General features: G+C 53.4%; 1 protein-coding gene across 1 annotated transcript; it reads right to left on the reverse strand.

Annotated features, from left to right (window-relative positions):
- Window positions 1-172: 172 nt before the first annotated feature.
- PMM1 (phosphomannomutase 1) lies at window positions 173-9,675 on the reverse strand. The gene is made up of 8 exons (XM_081130713.1): window positions 9,498-9,675; window positions 6,982-7,099; window positions 5,816-5,892; window positions 5,595-5,686; window positions 5,285-5,384; window positions 1,970-2,045; window positions 955-1,070; window positions 173-618 (listed from the first exon to the last, which is right to left on the reverse strand). The coding sequence occupies exons 1-8, from the start codon at window positions 9,582-9,584 to the stop codon at window positions 496-498; spliced, it is 789 nt and encodes a 262-aa protein (XP_080986839.1). The 5' UTR covers window positions 9,585-9,675; the 3' UTR covers window positions 173-495.
- Between the last annotated feature and the right edge of the window lie 6,175 nt (window positions 9,676-15,850).

Genomic DNA, 15,850 nt, shown 5'->3' on the forward strand with positions numbered 1-15,850 from the left:
GGGGAAGGGCTGGGGGAGGACACCCCAAACCCCCTCCTTGACTGGATCAAAGACTCTGTGTGACCTGGGGCAAGTTCCTGCCTCCTGTGCCTGTTTCCTGGCTTGCAAAGAGGCAGCTGTAACACATCTGTGACTGGCGCCAATGATCCATTCAGACAGAACTGACGCCATGCCTTGTTGTGGGAACTTTAATACTTGTGATAGAGTTCTCACAAATACATGCCCTCCCCACTGCTCTGCACCCAGACTGCAACAGGAAGGCAGGGCGGGCTCTGTCTCGCGCCAACACTCACACACACCTCCTCCGGTGTGGAGAGAAACCTGTTCTGTTCAGAAGTACAAGCAGCAGCTATAGCCAGGCCCACCAGGAGCTGAATGCTGGCGATAGTCGTCACACAGGCCCTGGCCTTGTCAAGGTGGGCCTCACAGCAGGTAATGTGAGACAGGCGTCCTGAGTGCCCCTTAGGCCTGGGTGGAGGTCTTTGGGAGTCAGGGTCAGGCCTCATGGGCTGTCTCTGGGAAAAAGATCTCTCGACATCGCTGCACTGTGTCCTCGGGGGAGACCACGCTGTGGCCCACAGTCCGAGGGTCGGCGTAGATCTCAAAGTCGTTCCCACCCTGCACACACAGAAGGCAGTGCCTGGACAAGGTTCCCAGGGTTGGGGCCCAGCACCCACCCTGGCATCAAGTCCCCTCCCTACACTGGCTCCTGCAGAGCTGCCCCCTCAGAACATCCAGAAAGCCCTCCTCCTTGGCCTTTATCAGGTCTGCCCTGACTTGCTATTGACATGGGGCAAGTGTCCAGCCAGCTCTGGGCCCCAGACTTCCAATCTGTGTAATGGGCTGGTGAGCACTGGCTGTTCTCTGGGAGTCTCCTAAGAGATCTATTCTGTCACCCTGGTCTTGACCTGGGGGGTGACCTGGATCGGGAGGGACCTGGGCTGAGGCACTCACAGGGCTGGTCTCATTCCCGAAGAAATGGATGGTGTCGAAGCTGTCCTGGTCCAGGCTATCCAGGCAGTAGCGTTTGTCCCAGCCCTCAGGGAAGACATCAAAGCTGATCATGCCTCCTGCAGGGTCCGGGCGGACAAAGCCAGCAGAGGGGTGGCTCAGGAGTGAGCTTGAGCAAGGCCCTTCGTTCTTCATTTCATTCAACAACCCTCGAGTGCCTACTGAGCCTGCGCACAGGGCATGGGGCAGACAGACTCGGGACCCTTGTGGGAGTTTTTATCCAGGTGGGAGAACAGGCAGTAAACAGACCAGACTACCTCAGAGCATGAGTCAGTGGGGCGGGAGGCGGGTTCTCTAGCCAGTGTGGTGAGGGGAGACCTCTTGAGGACGTGACACTGAGCTGAGGTGTAAGCCAGAGTGGCGATGGCTGGGGAGCAAGTACAGTCCCGAAGGCAGGTAAAAGCGTGGTGTCCCAGGGACAGAGAAGGCTGGGAAAGGGCAGCGTGAGGGCATGTAGGTCCTGGGGTTCAGGGTTTCATTAGGAGAGTGAGGAGGAGCCACTGGAGGGCTCTGAGCAGGGGTGTGACGTGGTCTGTTTCTCTGTAAGGACCCCTCTGGCCACTGTGGGGAATGGGCTGAAGGTGGAGGCAGTGGGAGACCAGTGCACTGTAGTTAGCCAGATGGAGCCTGGGACAAGGCTGTTGGCAGTGGAGGCGCGAGCAGTGGTCAGATTCCAGAAGCATTCCTGACACAGGGCCTAGGACTCGCTAGCAGACTGGATGTGGGGAAGGGTGAGGGAGAAAACTCAGGGAGACGCTTCAGTTTTTGGCCTGAGCAACTGGGTGGGTGGTGGGGTGCTGAATGGGTTTAGGTGGGGAAAACTGGGGGCCATACATATGGAGTCCCTGCCTGCTTGGGCTGAGCCTGCCCCTGCTCTGCCCAGAGTGGTGGGAGTGCAGCCTGGCCTTGGGAGTGAGGCTCTGGCTAGGACTCCCAGACCCTTGTGGGGTGGACATACCTCGGGAGAACCTCAGCCCTTTGCCAGCAAATTCAGTTTTCAGAGCTTCCACAAACTTCTCCCTGATCTTCTCTTTCTGCAGGAGGGAAGGAAGCAGACCAAGGTTCAGGCTGCTGTGTGCCAGGCCCTGTGCTGGGCACACAGTTTGTGTGAACTCTCTAAGTCTTCCAGGTGGATATCATGACCCCCGCTTGACCGATGGGAAACTGAGGCTCAGAGAGGAGCTGTACCTGCTCAAGGTCACGCAGCCTCAGTTGCAAAGGCAGGGCCTGAACCCAGAAGGTCTATGGCTGAACTCAGGGCCAGATCCTGACAGTCGGGGTGTGGGTGGGGTATTCTGGAGGACACCTTGGAGTAGAGGCTAAAGAAGGAAGGTTGAGGGGAAAGGGCAGTCTGAGTCCCAGCCATGGAGTCCACCTCATTCCTGCCAGCTCTGCCCAGTTCAACAAAGCTCACCGTGGCTCAGTCAACAGAAATGAGCATGAGGAGTGAAGAGCATGTGAAGACCTGTGAATAGTGGCAGTGGGTGCTCAGAGAGAGGTCAGCAGGATGCCAGGCATGGCCATAGCACCAGCCATACAACCACATTCATTTGCTGAGCACCTCCTTAGTGCAGCAGGCTGGGCTGGCTGGGGGATTCAGCAGTGCCCAGGAGGCCCCAGCCCCCCACCCCTCTGGGAAGGGCCTTAGAAGTCTGCAGCATATCTACACACATGGAGTAAGGAGACTTTCACTCACCAACCTGGCCCTGCTGGGGCCACAGAGGGGAACAGCCATGCTGAACCTGGAGGGGCAGCCGTCTCGGCTGCTGCACTAATTAATGGGAGCCAGTGCCACAGGAATGGTTGGCTCACTCAGCGCAGGCTAGCTATGGCCGAGGCACGGAGGTGGGCAGTCCCCAGGTGGCCAAAGCAGCAGTGAGTGCTTGACAGGATGATCAGCTCACAGAGTCTGGAGGCCTGGTTGGGGAGTTTGGACACATCCTGGGGACCAAAAGCCATTGGGGATTTCAGAGCACGGGAGTGGAGTGCCTCGTGCTGCGTTCTCATCAAAGAGTTGGGTGGGACTGGAATAGAAAGCGAAGCAGGCAATGGCTGGCGGTTTGGAACCTAGAGAAGTGGTCCATGGAGGAGGACATGAGCTATAAGGCCAGATGTGACCCAGCCGAAGAGATAAAGGCAGCTACCTGGGTTCCAGGTCTGGCTGCTGTGCTGCTTCCTGGCTGTATGACCATGGGCAAGTCACCTAACTTCTCTGAATAAATGCTCCCAATGGCCCTGGATGGCTGTACCTTCTGGCTCTGGAGAACCAGGTTGGTCACTAGACAGCCCCATGTGCCAAGTCCAGCTTCAACAGGGACTAGCACTGTGACCTCTGGACTCATATCCTCATCTAAGGGGACAAGCTGTCCTCAGGATCTGAGGGACTAAAGGAGAGTAAAGCATTGGTATGGGCCCTGGACTGGTGGAGGGCACACAGGAGACCAGGAGGTCCACGCCCCTCTCCAACACCAGGCGCAGGCGAACAAGAGCCAAAGAGAAGTGGAGACCCTCCTTGGAGTTGTGGGGAGTTAGGGTTGCCAGGCCTCCTTCCCACCTAGCTCTCGTTACAGCCCCCAAGATGGGAACTATGATGCTCCCACTTTACAGATGAGAAAACAGAGGCACACAGCAGTGAAGCCACAGTTCCAGGTGACTAGGCAGATAGAAGGAGGAGCTGGGATTGGACATGTGGGTAGCCTGAGAAGGTGCCACCTTCACTCTCACTGTGTGTGTGGGAGGGGGTTCTGTTGCCAATGGTAAATCTTAACTACTCCAGAAGAAAAGTCTCCATGCTGTGGGGCACTGTCTACTCTAAGCCTCTGAGAGTCCCACCTACCCTAAGAGAAGGTGGGACAGTAAGCAGGGTCTCGGGCAAATCTTTGTTCTGCAACCAATTCCCAATTTCCTATGTGACCTTGGGAAAGTCACTCGCCCTCTCAGAGCCTCATTTCCTCATTTAGAAAATGGGGATAATACCACATTGGCCGGTGTGGCTCAGTTAGTTGGAGCATCATCCCATGCACCAGGAGGTCACGGGTTTGATTCCCTTCAGGGCATATACCCAGGTTGTGGGTTTGACAGTCGGTCAGGGCACATACGAGAGACAACCAATTGATGTATCTCTCTGACATCAATGTTTCTCTCTCTCCCTGTTCCTCCCTCTCTAAAAAGAAATAAATTAATAATAATAAATAGGGAAAATACCACCTATTTCACTCATTCAAAAAGTATCTCTTGAGTACTTGCTACGTGCCAGGCCTGTGCTGGGCACAGCGGATTCAGCAGTGAAGAGCCACAGAAACCCTGGCCCTGAAGGAGCTTACAGCTTTGGTGGGGGAGCCAGACAATATGCAAGATTTAAAAAGCAGGTGAGACAGTGTGTTAAAAGGGTGGCTGCTTGGGGAGAAACCAAACAGAGGAGTAGGAGGTGCAAGGGGACAAAATGTTAAATGCAATGCTGGGGGATGGCCCCACTGAGAAAGTGATACCTGAGCAGATGCAAAGGAGGTGAGAGGATGAGCCGTGTCTAAGGACACAGCCCAGAGGTGGAAGACTGCCTGCTATCTTACAGTGGGCAAAGAGGACATGGCCGGAGTAGAGGGCGTAAGGGGGAGAGCAGGTCAGGTCAAAGAGGACAGGGACAAGCCAGTGTGAAAAGGCTTGGCCGGATGGACTCGCTCCATCCTGAAAGGGAAGGGGTGGGAGGTGAGGGTGACAAGCAAAATGCAAGTAAAAGTTAAGCAGGGGCAGCACATCCAAAGGCGAGAGGGACCTTGGCATGTCCTAAGCACAGATGCAGAGAGAAGGCTGAAGAGATGGGCTCAAGCCAGGCAGACCCCCTCAGGGCTCAGGCACCATGGGAGGTGGCTGGGACATTGCCCAGTTGGCAAGGGGGTCACGGAAAGACTGTAAGCAGAAAGTGGACAGAGAGGACAGATGTGACTTACAAGGCTCTCAGTGGCATTGCTGGAGAACAGGCTGGGTTTATGGTGTGTGTAAGGCACACACACAGGTGAGCGGATCTGAGGCCAGCTCCAGAGATTGAACCCACAGGAGTGATTGTTGGGCCCTATGTGGGTGGGAAGGTGTAAAAGGTGCCCAAGGTGTGAGCTTAGGAAATTAGGTGGCTGGTGATGTCAGTCTCCAGGGGAGGGAAAACAGCAATGTTGGAAACATGTACATGTGCACACTCCCCCACCAATCCATTTCACTGATGAGAAAATAAAGGCTCAAAGAGGTTGAGTGACTGAGGCCCTACAGCCTAAGGAGGCACCTTGTCCAGTTCAGAGAACTCGATCCGCTCCTCCAGGGTGCAGCTCCGGCCGATGGGCGAGATGTTCAGCATGCCATTCCGAAACTCGATGAAGGTTCCGCTGGTGGTGATGGGGGTGGGAGGCAGAGAGACGGAGAGAATGGCCCTGAATTCAATCCAGCCCTATCTAGACTTCACAGGGGGCAAGAATCTACCCACCAATAAGTCAGGGCCAGAGCATTTCCAGGTCCCATTGAAGAGACCCACCCCATTCCTCCTCAGGCCAAGAACTGGGAGGAGGGGCTGGACACAAGGCTGAGTGGGGTCTCACCGCTTCTTGGGCAATCTGAGCAGGGCCATGTAGCGGAGGCAGAAGTTGATCAAGTCCTGCAGCAGTTCCTCCCCTAGGTGGTTCTGGATGGTCTGGGCAAAGAACACAGAGCTCTGAGTGTGGGCACAGTGCCACTCCCCCCACTCCCCAGGACAGAGGCATCATGGACTGTCTCACTGTGGAAAAATGTCCTGGGCTAAGACCCTAGGGGGAGTACTGACCTGCTTGGAGAGCAATCGTCCATGCTTATACTGCACTGTCCCATTCTCAGCAAACACATAATCAAACTTCTCGATGACTTCAGGGAAACGGACAGGCCAGGGGAGAAAGAGAGAGCATAGGATCAGGTACCCAGAGCCAAGGAAAGAGATGAAGCCCACACTTCTTGGTTTGGCATTCAAAGCCCATTAGTTCCATCCTGAGCCTGCTTTTCTGTACTTCTCATCTTCTGCAGCTTTGGTTTTTTTCCAAAAAAAGCAAAAAAGCCAGTCACACCTCTAGGCCTTTGCTCATGCAGGTCATTCTGCCTAGAATGTCCTTCCCGTCCCTTCCCCTTCTACTCTAAGGCTAGCTCCCTCCTCTGAAAGCTTTCCAGGACTGCCCAGCAGAGGGCGTCATTTCCACTTGGTGCTACCACAGTTCTTTTGCACATGGGTTTCCATGTTGTCAGGGCTGGTTGCATGAGGGAATTTTCAACTCTGGCTACCCCAAGAAATTGCTGGAGTAGGCAGGAGTGGAGAGGTGCAGGGAACACAGCCAGAGGCTGTTGGAGGGTGCAGATGGAAGGTGATCACCTGGGACATATTTCTGGACTGGCTGATGGAATGAACAGGTGGGAAAGGGGAAATTCAAGGAAGTTTCTGGTTTGAGGAGCTGGAGCATCTGCCTGAGCTAAGATCAGGAATTCAGCTGAGAACAGGGGTCTGTGTCCAAAAACTTCCTGGGTGACTTCAGAATCCTCCTCTGTGAAATGGGATAATCATGTCCACCCTGAAGCATAGTTGTGAGGATTAAATGAAAGAAAGTTAACACATGGTCATGTTCAACAAATGGTAGCCATCATTGATTATGCCCATTTTAAAGATGAGGAAATAGAGACTCACCAGGGAGAACTGAGAATGTAAACTAGATAAGGGTAGGATTCTGCCTGCTTTGTTCCCTGCTGTTTTTCAAAAAAAAAAAAAAAGCCTGGCACAAAGTAGATACTCACTAAAAGGTGGTTGAAACAGTAAGGGTAACATCTGGCTGTTCCCTCTACTTCCTTTGTCCCACAGAAGCAGGACAGGGTCTTTAAAGGCACAATGGTCCAGGAATCTCCCGAACTTCCCACCCCCATACCCATCCCGACTATGGGACTATGGAGCTGGCTCTGGCCTGCTCCTCCTACCTTCATCCCCCTCTCCCAGCTGCTCAGCAATCTTAGAGTAGTCCGAGCCGCCCACCACACCGATCTGCACCCTACTTCGAAGCTTCTGCAGGAAGGCAGCCACCTCAGGGTCAATTTTCTGCAGCGGGGCAGGGAAGCACAGGATTCTGGCTGTCAGCATGTCTGAGGCCTCCACTTAGCCCTCACTCAGTGCTCAGAATCCAGGGAGCCCATGTTCCACCTGGATCTGAGGCAGTTCAAGGTTTAGAACACAAATCTTAAAAAATCAGTTGCACTTGGGTTCAAACTCTGGCTCAAGTCCCTCAATAGCAGGATGACCTTGAGCAAATGGCTTTGCCTTTGCCTTCTTTGTCCCATCTATAAAATGGGGATCACAGTAGCAACCTGGGGGGGGGGGTCACTGTTAGGACGTGCTTGGCAATGAACAAGCAATTAATTGGAGACTGATTACGTGAAAAGATTCCCCACCAAGGAAATTAAACTAATGAGTTATAACCCATGTTTTCAAACAGCTAGATATTCAAAGCTGACAATATCAAGAGTGGATGACGATACAGAGGAAACAGGCATTTTCAAATGCTGCTGATGGGAGCGTGAACTGGTACAGCCATTTTGGAGGACAATTTGGCAAGATCTATTAAAACTTAAAATGCACGTGTCCCATCACCCAGAATTTCCACTTCTCTTGCCCACGTGTATATGGAGGTTCATTGAGGTATGGCTTATAATAGTGGAAAATTGCAAACAACTTACATGCGTGTCAATCAGAATGGCACACACCTGCTCTGAAATAGTATACTGTGGTTACATAGAATAAGGCAGGCCTGTACTTCAGACATGGGAGAGTCCCAAGACATGGTAATTGTCAAAAGCAAGTTGCTGACCCTGGTTGGGTAGTTCAGTTGGTTAGAGTGTAGTCCCGATACGCCAAGGTTTGGGTTCAATTCCCAGTGAGGGCACATACAAGAATCAATCAATGAAAGCATAAATAAGTGGAAAAACAAATTGATATTTCTCTCTCTAAAATCAATTAAAAAAAAAAAAAAGCAAGTTGCAGGAAGGCACACACAGTATGATGTATGATACCACTGATTTTTTAAAAAAAGCCTCGTAAAACAACGCTTAATATTTCCTCTGGGCAAAGAGAGATCCAGATAGAGCTCTGGAAGGAAGCCACACAACAGGCAACCAGGTTACTTTGGGGAGAGGGTTGGATCCTGACATAGTCAGAGGGGTCTTTAGCCTTCTGTTGTTTTCATTCTTTACTAGAGAATGCATTCATGAATGCCTGTATAATTAAAAATTAACTTTCAAAAAGCACTAACGACAGGGCCTGGCAATAACACTGATGGACAGCATTAACACACTTTTACAGGCTGCTGGGTCAGAGGAGCAAAGAGTAAGAGGAAAGGAGTAAGAGGAAAGAGTAAGAGGCGCTCCTAGACCCTGCCACTCTCTCTCCACTGTCAGCTTTCTCCCATCCAGGAGGACTCTGGGAGAGTTGCTGCAGGGCAGGGAGGCCTGATTCCTCCCTGTGCCCTCAGGGCCCAAGCCAGAGCCCTCCCAGAGGGGAGAGGATCGGGCTTATCCTACCTACGAGGGGACACTAAGACCTGTGTTCCCATCAGTTTCTGCCCTGTAACCCAGCCCCTGCTCTAGGAGATCCCTTAGTAGTTGTGGCTTCAGAGTAGTGGGTGGAGTACCCTTGTGGCCTCAGAGTAGTGGGTGGAGTACACTTAGGGCAGGCAAGAAAGAGGCCTGTTTATCCAAGCATCCAGCTGGTGAGGATGGGTCTGGGGGCTCATCCAGGGTGAAATCCAAAGGGAGAGAAACTGGGTGTGGAGCAGAGGTTGGAGGATCAACACGCTGCGACGCCTTTAGAAGAACTGCACTCCCACCTTCCCAGCGCCACAGTGTCCCCAGCGTGGCCAGGTTAGGCCTGGGAACTCTCAACTCCAGGTGGGCAGAGCCCAGACTCAATCGAAAAGGTATAGTAAGCCCTTCCTCCTTCCCTCCCCGCTGGGGGTGGGAAGGAAAGCGGAAGAGAGGCTTGAGACACTAGACCCAGGCCCAGGCCTGCAAAGGTCGGGTGGGGTGGTTCCGAGACCCCTTTGCCCCCACCAGGTGGGGTCTCTGACGCTTGGATGCGCTCCCAGCCCATCTGAAGCCCTGGGTTCGGACGCCGGCTTCCGGCTACCGGTGCGTCCTACGGCTGAACCGGGAGAGCCGGGGCTCGGCGGCGTGAGGAAGCCAGGCCCCTCCCGCAGCCTCCGCCCTCCGGAGTCGACGCAGCCCGGATGCTCCAGGGCCGGCGGGCGAGGACGCCCGGGGGTTGTGGCCTGAGGGCCCGGTGTCCCTCCCTCCCAGCGGGCGGCCCCCCGGTGTCAGGGGCCGGGGACCCCTGCGTCTCACACTGGGTCTCCAAGGGCCGGGTCAGTCCGCCTCAGGCACCGCATTCGGCCTCCGGGTGTCCGCGTGACATTCCCGACCGGAGCTTCCGAACGTCGGGGCCCTACCTGGCGAGCGGGCGTGAGGGTCCCGTCCACGTCAAACAGGCAGAGGACGCGCTCCTTCCTGCGGGCGCCCTCAGCGGTCACAGCCATGGCTGCAGCTCCGGGCGGCGGGCGGAGTCGCAGGAGGCGGCCGCCCGAGCTGCGCCGCGAAGAGGCTGGATAGGGCGGGGCCTGGGCGGGCCGGAGCGGGGGGCGGGGCCTCAGGAAGGCCTGGTCGCGAGAGGGCGTGGCCAGGGCGTGGTCTCCGGGGAAGGGGAGGGCCTGGGTGGGGCCTGGGCGGGGCCTGAGCGGACTTGTAAGGGTGATTCTGATTGGACCAGGCCGAGAAGGGGCGTGGAATGGGGCGGAGCACAGCCCCGCAGGGACGATCGGAGGCGGGGCCTGGGCCCGAGCCGCGCTGGGTGATTGGACTAGGAAGCTTCAGAGGGGCCGGGCCAGAGTGGGACCCCCGCCGGAGGATTCTTAGTTCAACTGGCGACGGAGGGGCTGGACGGGGGCGGGGCCTGGAAGCGACAGTCCCGGGCCAGGCGGGGAGAGGGCTGGACTGTCCCCACTCTCCCCCGCTGCCATCAATCACTCCATGACTCGCCCCTCCCAGCTAATACCTTTGCCCTAAAAATCTTGAGCTTGAAGAAATCTGATGGCCTTTGCTCAAGCTCTGGACTTTATCAGCTGGCTTTCCCCTCCTGCTGTCCTTCTGTCCACGCCGTAAGACTCAGCTCACGGTCCACCGTCTTCAAAAATCCTTACTGGATCCCTCTATTCATAACTATCTGATCATCACATTGACTCTGGAGTCAGTTCCAGGTGTCTTCTCAGCTCCACCACTATGTGACTTTGGACAAGTCACCTAGCTTCTCTGAAGTTGTGTGTCTCCATCCGCAGAATGGGAAAAACACCATCTACTGTGTAGTGTTGCCTTGCACATGAAATAAAAGAGCCCACAAAGGACCAGGCACACAGCAGGCCTATTCCAAAGGAGAATTTGTATAGATGTGCTTGATACTGTTACTGATTAAACAGTCATTGCCCGTCAAAAGTCTTAAAATTGTGAATATAAGAAAAGAAATTGGGGATTGGATAAGTTAACCATGGTCCATCTATAAGATGCTGGCAGTGGCGGAAAGGCACCAGGTGTTAGACCAATGAGGTCAAACCAGACCTGGGTTCAGCAACCTCTGTTCTTGAGTTCTGGCTAGGAAAGAAGTCAGAGTCAAGACTCGAACTCTAAGAGAACATTAATGCCCAGCCAGTGTGGCTCAGTGATTGAGCACTGACCTAAGAACCAGAAGGTCATGGTTTGATTCCCAGTCTGGGCCCATGCCTGAGTTGTAGCCTTGATCCCCGGTGGGGGGCATGCAGGAGGCAGCCAATTGATAATATTTCTCTCTCATAGATGTTTCTATCTCTCTATCCCTCTCCCTTCATCTCCCTTCCTCTCTATCTAAAGATCAATAAAAACATATTTTTTAAAAAAAGAACATTTATGCCCTGGCTAGTGCAGCTCAGCTGGTTGAGCATTGCCCTATGTATGCACTGAGAGGTCGCCAGTTCAGTTCCCAGATTGCGGGGGGGGGGGGGGGGAACCTCTATCCTCAGTAGGGGGGTGCAGGAGGCAGTAGATTGATATTTCTTTCTCACCCATGTTTCTATCTCTCTCCCCCCCTTCCTCTCTCTCTAAAATAAAAAAACAACAACACCTCACATATTATAAAAAAAAGAATCAACCAATGAAAAGTGGAACAACAAATCTATCTCTCTGTTTCTAAAATTCAATAAATAAATTTTTTTAAAAAAGGAATCCCCTGGCTTAATTAACCGTCAGAGAATTAAAAAAATAAAATAAAAGCTCCAGAGACATAGAAACATGGAACAGACTGAGGGATCTCAGAGGGAAGGTGGGGTGGGGAGTGGGTGGGGAGAGATTAATCAAAGAACTTATATACTTATATGCATAACCTATGGACACAGACATTGGTATGGGGAAGGCTTAGGGGTGGGGTGGTTGCAGGGTGGAGGAGATCAATGGGGAAAAAAAGGGGACATCTGTAATACTTTCAACAATAAAGATAAATTAAAAAAAAAAAAAAGAATTCCTAGGGAATTGGTTAAATGCAGATGCCTGGGCTTCGCCCCTGGTGCTGGAATCCAGAAGCTGTAGGATGGGGCCCATAGAGCAGGACAAGGTTTGTCTCCTATGGATTGGTTCCACCTTTTCAAAGACAAAGATAAGCTCCCAACAATAGCACACCTATGCCTTAGACCTGTAGTGAACCAGTTTCCTTGCAAATACCTTTCATAATCTCTCCCTGAATTCTCACCACAGCTCATTTCAGTAATGAGGATATTGAAACCCAGAGAGGGGGAGTGAACTGCCCTGAGACACAAACCCAGGAAGACCAGATAGGGTGGCCTTTATGGCCACCAGTATGTCCCTTTAAGAGGGAGGCTTATCCCTGGCAACTGGTGTTCAGATGAGGCCCTGGGGAGGCCTTGGGGAAAGCAAGGAGCAGGATTAGGCAAACTGGGACTGGAAGGACTGGCCAGAAGGGTGTTTCCAGAGCACCAAAGGAAGCCAGGCCTGAAGGCAGGGGTCCCAAGACCCCATCCTGGCAGGATCCTGCTCAGGGAGGAAGGCTAGGTTCTTCTGGGCCATCCAGTTGGCTGAGGTTTGCAGGTTAGTGACTTCCATGTTTGCTTTGGGCAGTATAGCGCGTACCTTGGGGGTTTCATTTTCTTTTGCCAGAATCCTCTGAGGTGAATACTCTTATACTCAATTTTTAGACCCAGATACTGACTCCGGAGAGACAAAGTGGCTTTCCCAGGTCACACAGAACAGTCAGGATTCACACTCAGTTCCATTCCCCTGGAGCCCAGGCTTTTCCCTGCCCCTTGGTGGAAGACCAAGCATCATGTTGCTGAATGAATATAGGGCTGTTGACCCTCTTTTCCCAGCCGGGGTATGACCTTCTGAAGGTGGGCAGTCGAGTCCAAGGGGGCGGCCCAGGTGTAGTGGGTGTACAGTCACACTGATAGTTCCTGGGGCTGCCCCTCCCAGCCGGCCAGGTGACCTTGGGCAGGTCCCTCCCACTCTCTGAGCCCCTTCCTCATCAGTAAATGGGACCACCACTGCAGCCTTTCTGGGCTGTTAGATGAGGGTGCAGGGGAGGAGATGTGCTTGAAGAGGCTCTGCAGAGAGCTGGTCAGGACTATTGCTGGTTTTAATTCCATCTTGGTTTGGAGCAGTGGGTGGCTGGGGAGACTGTGGGTGTTGGGTGTTTTTTCTTCATTTTCCAAAATGCCTGCCGAGAGCTCACATTGTTTTCACGATAAACAAATACATTAAATTTGAACCAGCTGAAGTGCGCATGTTTAGAGGTGGTTTGTGGAGGGGGTGGAGGCTGTTGCTGGGTTGGCACAGGCCCCCTTGGGACTCCCTCAGCCGAAGTCAGTGGGGACAGAGATGGCTGGGTCCCAGCACTACCCCACCTGGGGCTAAGAAGCAAGGACAGCAGCCTCCTGACATCTGGGGTTAGTGATCTCTGTGGCTCAGACCTGAGCCCCAAGGACTGTGAGACCTTGGGCAAGTCATTCCTCACCTCTCATACCAGTGGTGGAGAGAGGAGTCCCACTTTGGAGGGGTCATCGAGACTATTCGACCCATAGTTTTTATTCTACAGAGAATAAACTGAGGCTCAGTGAAGGGAAGTCCTTGATCAAGGTCAATCCAGGCGGCTCTAAATCCAGGTTCAGGGTTTTTTATGACCTGCCCCTCCCCCTCAATGTGGGCCTACTGGGACTGATTCACTCCCTGATGGCAGCTCTGTGCCAGGCCCCATGCTCAGTGCTGGGCACTACTAGGCCCTGCCCCAGCTGGCAGGAGTGTCCCGGGAGGCACCCACAGAAGGGAAGGGGAGGCTGTAGGTGGGGAGAGGTCAGGAAGGCTTTGCGGAGGAAGTGCTGGTGCTGGGCCTTTGGCACTAGGTGAGGGGTTTGCTCTGAGGATAGGTGGGGAGCAAATGGTAAATTGAGGACAGAGGTGGAAACTACCTGCAGTGCCAGGAACCTGCTCTTGCAGCAGGGTGTGGGGGTTGGAGAGGTCCGGGGACAAGACAGAGAAGGGCCTTGATGAATATGTTGCCCCGTGGTCTCTTTGGGGGCCACCGAAGTGTAGAGGTGTGTGGGGAGCAGGGCAAGCCACGTGACCTGCGGTACTCCAGCCAGCCGAGCTCGGCTGTGGCTGGCGGCGTGCGGTGCACAGCGCCACCTGGGGTCCATCTCTCTCACTGCAGCGTGACTTTGCCAGGCTCTTTTCAGCGGGGGAAATGGAACAGAAATCTCCGCAGGGTTCTGAAACCCTCGTCTTCAAGGTTGACCAGGAGCCCGAAGTCCCCTCCCAAAGCAGCCAGACTCCGTGGCCAAGGGCTCACAATCAGGAATGTGCCAGACACCTAGTGGGTTCTTTGCCTGCCCTCTGGCTAGAGCCCCTGTGTGAGCCTGAGGAGACGTGGGTCTCACGGTGCAATGGCCAGCAGGCACCTTCCCACTGCGCCGGCTCCCACTCCACAGCCATCCTGCTTCCATGCACACGTCTGCGATGAGCAGCCTAATCTTATCTTGCTGGAGCCTCACTACATATTTTTCTTTCCCCTTTATTGAATTTATTGGGATCACACTGGTTAACAAAATTATAAAGTTTTCAGGGGAACAGTTCCCCAACGCATCATCTGTACACTGTATTGTGTGTTCACCAGAGCCTCACTACATGTTGAGAGAACAAAGCCAGGTACCACACAGCACGTCTACATCTACTGTGTGTCCTCAAGTCCTCACGAACATCTGCAAAGATGTTCACAAATGCTAACATTTCTCAGGATGATGGAATCCTGGGTGACTTTCTCGTCTTTGTATTGGTTGCTTATATTTTCTAAATATATATTACCTTTATACTCATATAACCAAAAACTTATTTTCATTTTGGAAGAATCAAGGAAATCTAAGCACACTCCAAATCAAAGTTGGAGTAACCCAGTAAAAGCTCATGGAAGCGGGGCGAGTGGCTGACAGCCGCTCTGCAGTCTCCGCAGCTCTGGCCTTCAAGTTTCTGTTGCATTCTGTTCGTCACATGTTGAGCTCCATGGGGCAGGGACCGAACCAATTTCCAAGGCTTCTTCACAGCTTTGGGCACATAGTGACGCACAATACAGCTTACCTCCTGCCTGACAACTGCATTACCCCCCCCCCAATTTTCTGATGCCCCTCTTGGCCCCCTGCCCCAGTCTGGCATCAATATAGCAATTGATCATGTCATTCTTTGACCTACAAGGCCCTGTGCCGTGCGACCCATGGGCTGCTCCAGCCTCATCCCCCGCCCCATTGCTTTGGTGCTCCGGCCACTCAGGCCCCCTTAGTCCCTCCAATGTTCTTTTCACTTGCTGCTCCCTGTGCCTGGAATGCTCTTCCCTCACATCTGCGCTTTGTTAGGTCTCAGATTAAACATCACATCACACAAACCCTCCCCAGCTCCTAACAACCGCCCCCCCCCCCCGCACTATGCTGCCACCTGGTTTTATTTCTTCCCAAGCACCATCGCCACCTGAGATGACTGTCTACCCTTGTCTCCCAGCCTCCCCAGAAATATTCTCTGCGCGGCACACAGTGGGCTTCCAGGGAAACGCTTGTGGGGTTGAATGAACTTACTCCAGATTGACTTGCCATTTCCTCCAGAAGTGGGTGGTGCATGTCTACAGTGCCTTGTCTTCTAAACTGTCCTCAGCAGGGAGGACTGCCAGGGCCTCTGCATGGAGCTGGCTCGCAGTCCTCAGTCAGTGGCTGTTGAATGAATTCTGCCCTCAGTTTTATATCCACTGAACACCTAAACTGTGCCAGGCACTGGGCAAAGCACTTTACATTGACTCTTTTCAAAGCCACCCTGTGAGATAGGTCCCATTGGAATGCCCCGTCTTACGGATGAGACAAACAGAATGGCCCACAAGTGGCAAAGTTAGAACTTAGGCCCAGGGTGTGTGATCTCAGGGCAGGCACTTCTAAGGACTCCTGTCTCTGAACAGGTCAGCTCTCAGGAAGCAAATATGTCAGCCAAAGCCACCTGCTCCGTGTCCTCTGGAGACAGAGCATCTTGTTTTATTCTTAAGCTAGTGTTGGACAGAGCCTCAGCAATGCCTCAGTGGCGAGAACATGGCCTGGATTCAAGGGCCCAGCCACCTGCCGCTTGGATAACTTAGTTTCTCATCTGAAAGTGGGACCAGGACCCATATTTCCAGTCCGCTGTGTGAAAACACCAGCGCAGGCTGGGCTTCTGGTAGTAGCGGGGGGTGTCTGGAGATCTGCCACCC

This window comes from Miniopterus schreibersii (genome assembly GCF_964146895.1).
Source record: "Miniopterus schreibersii genome assembly, chromosome: 2".
In the NCBI taxonomy this organism is placed as follows: Eukaryota; Metazoa; Chordata; class Mammalia; order Chiroptera; family Miniopteridae; genus Miniopterus; species Miniopterus schreibersii.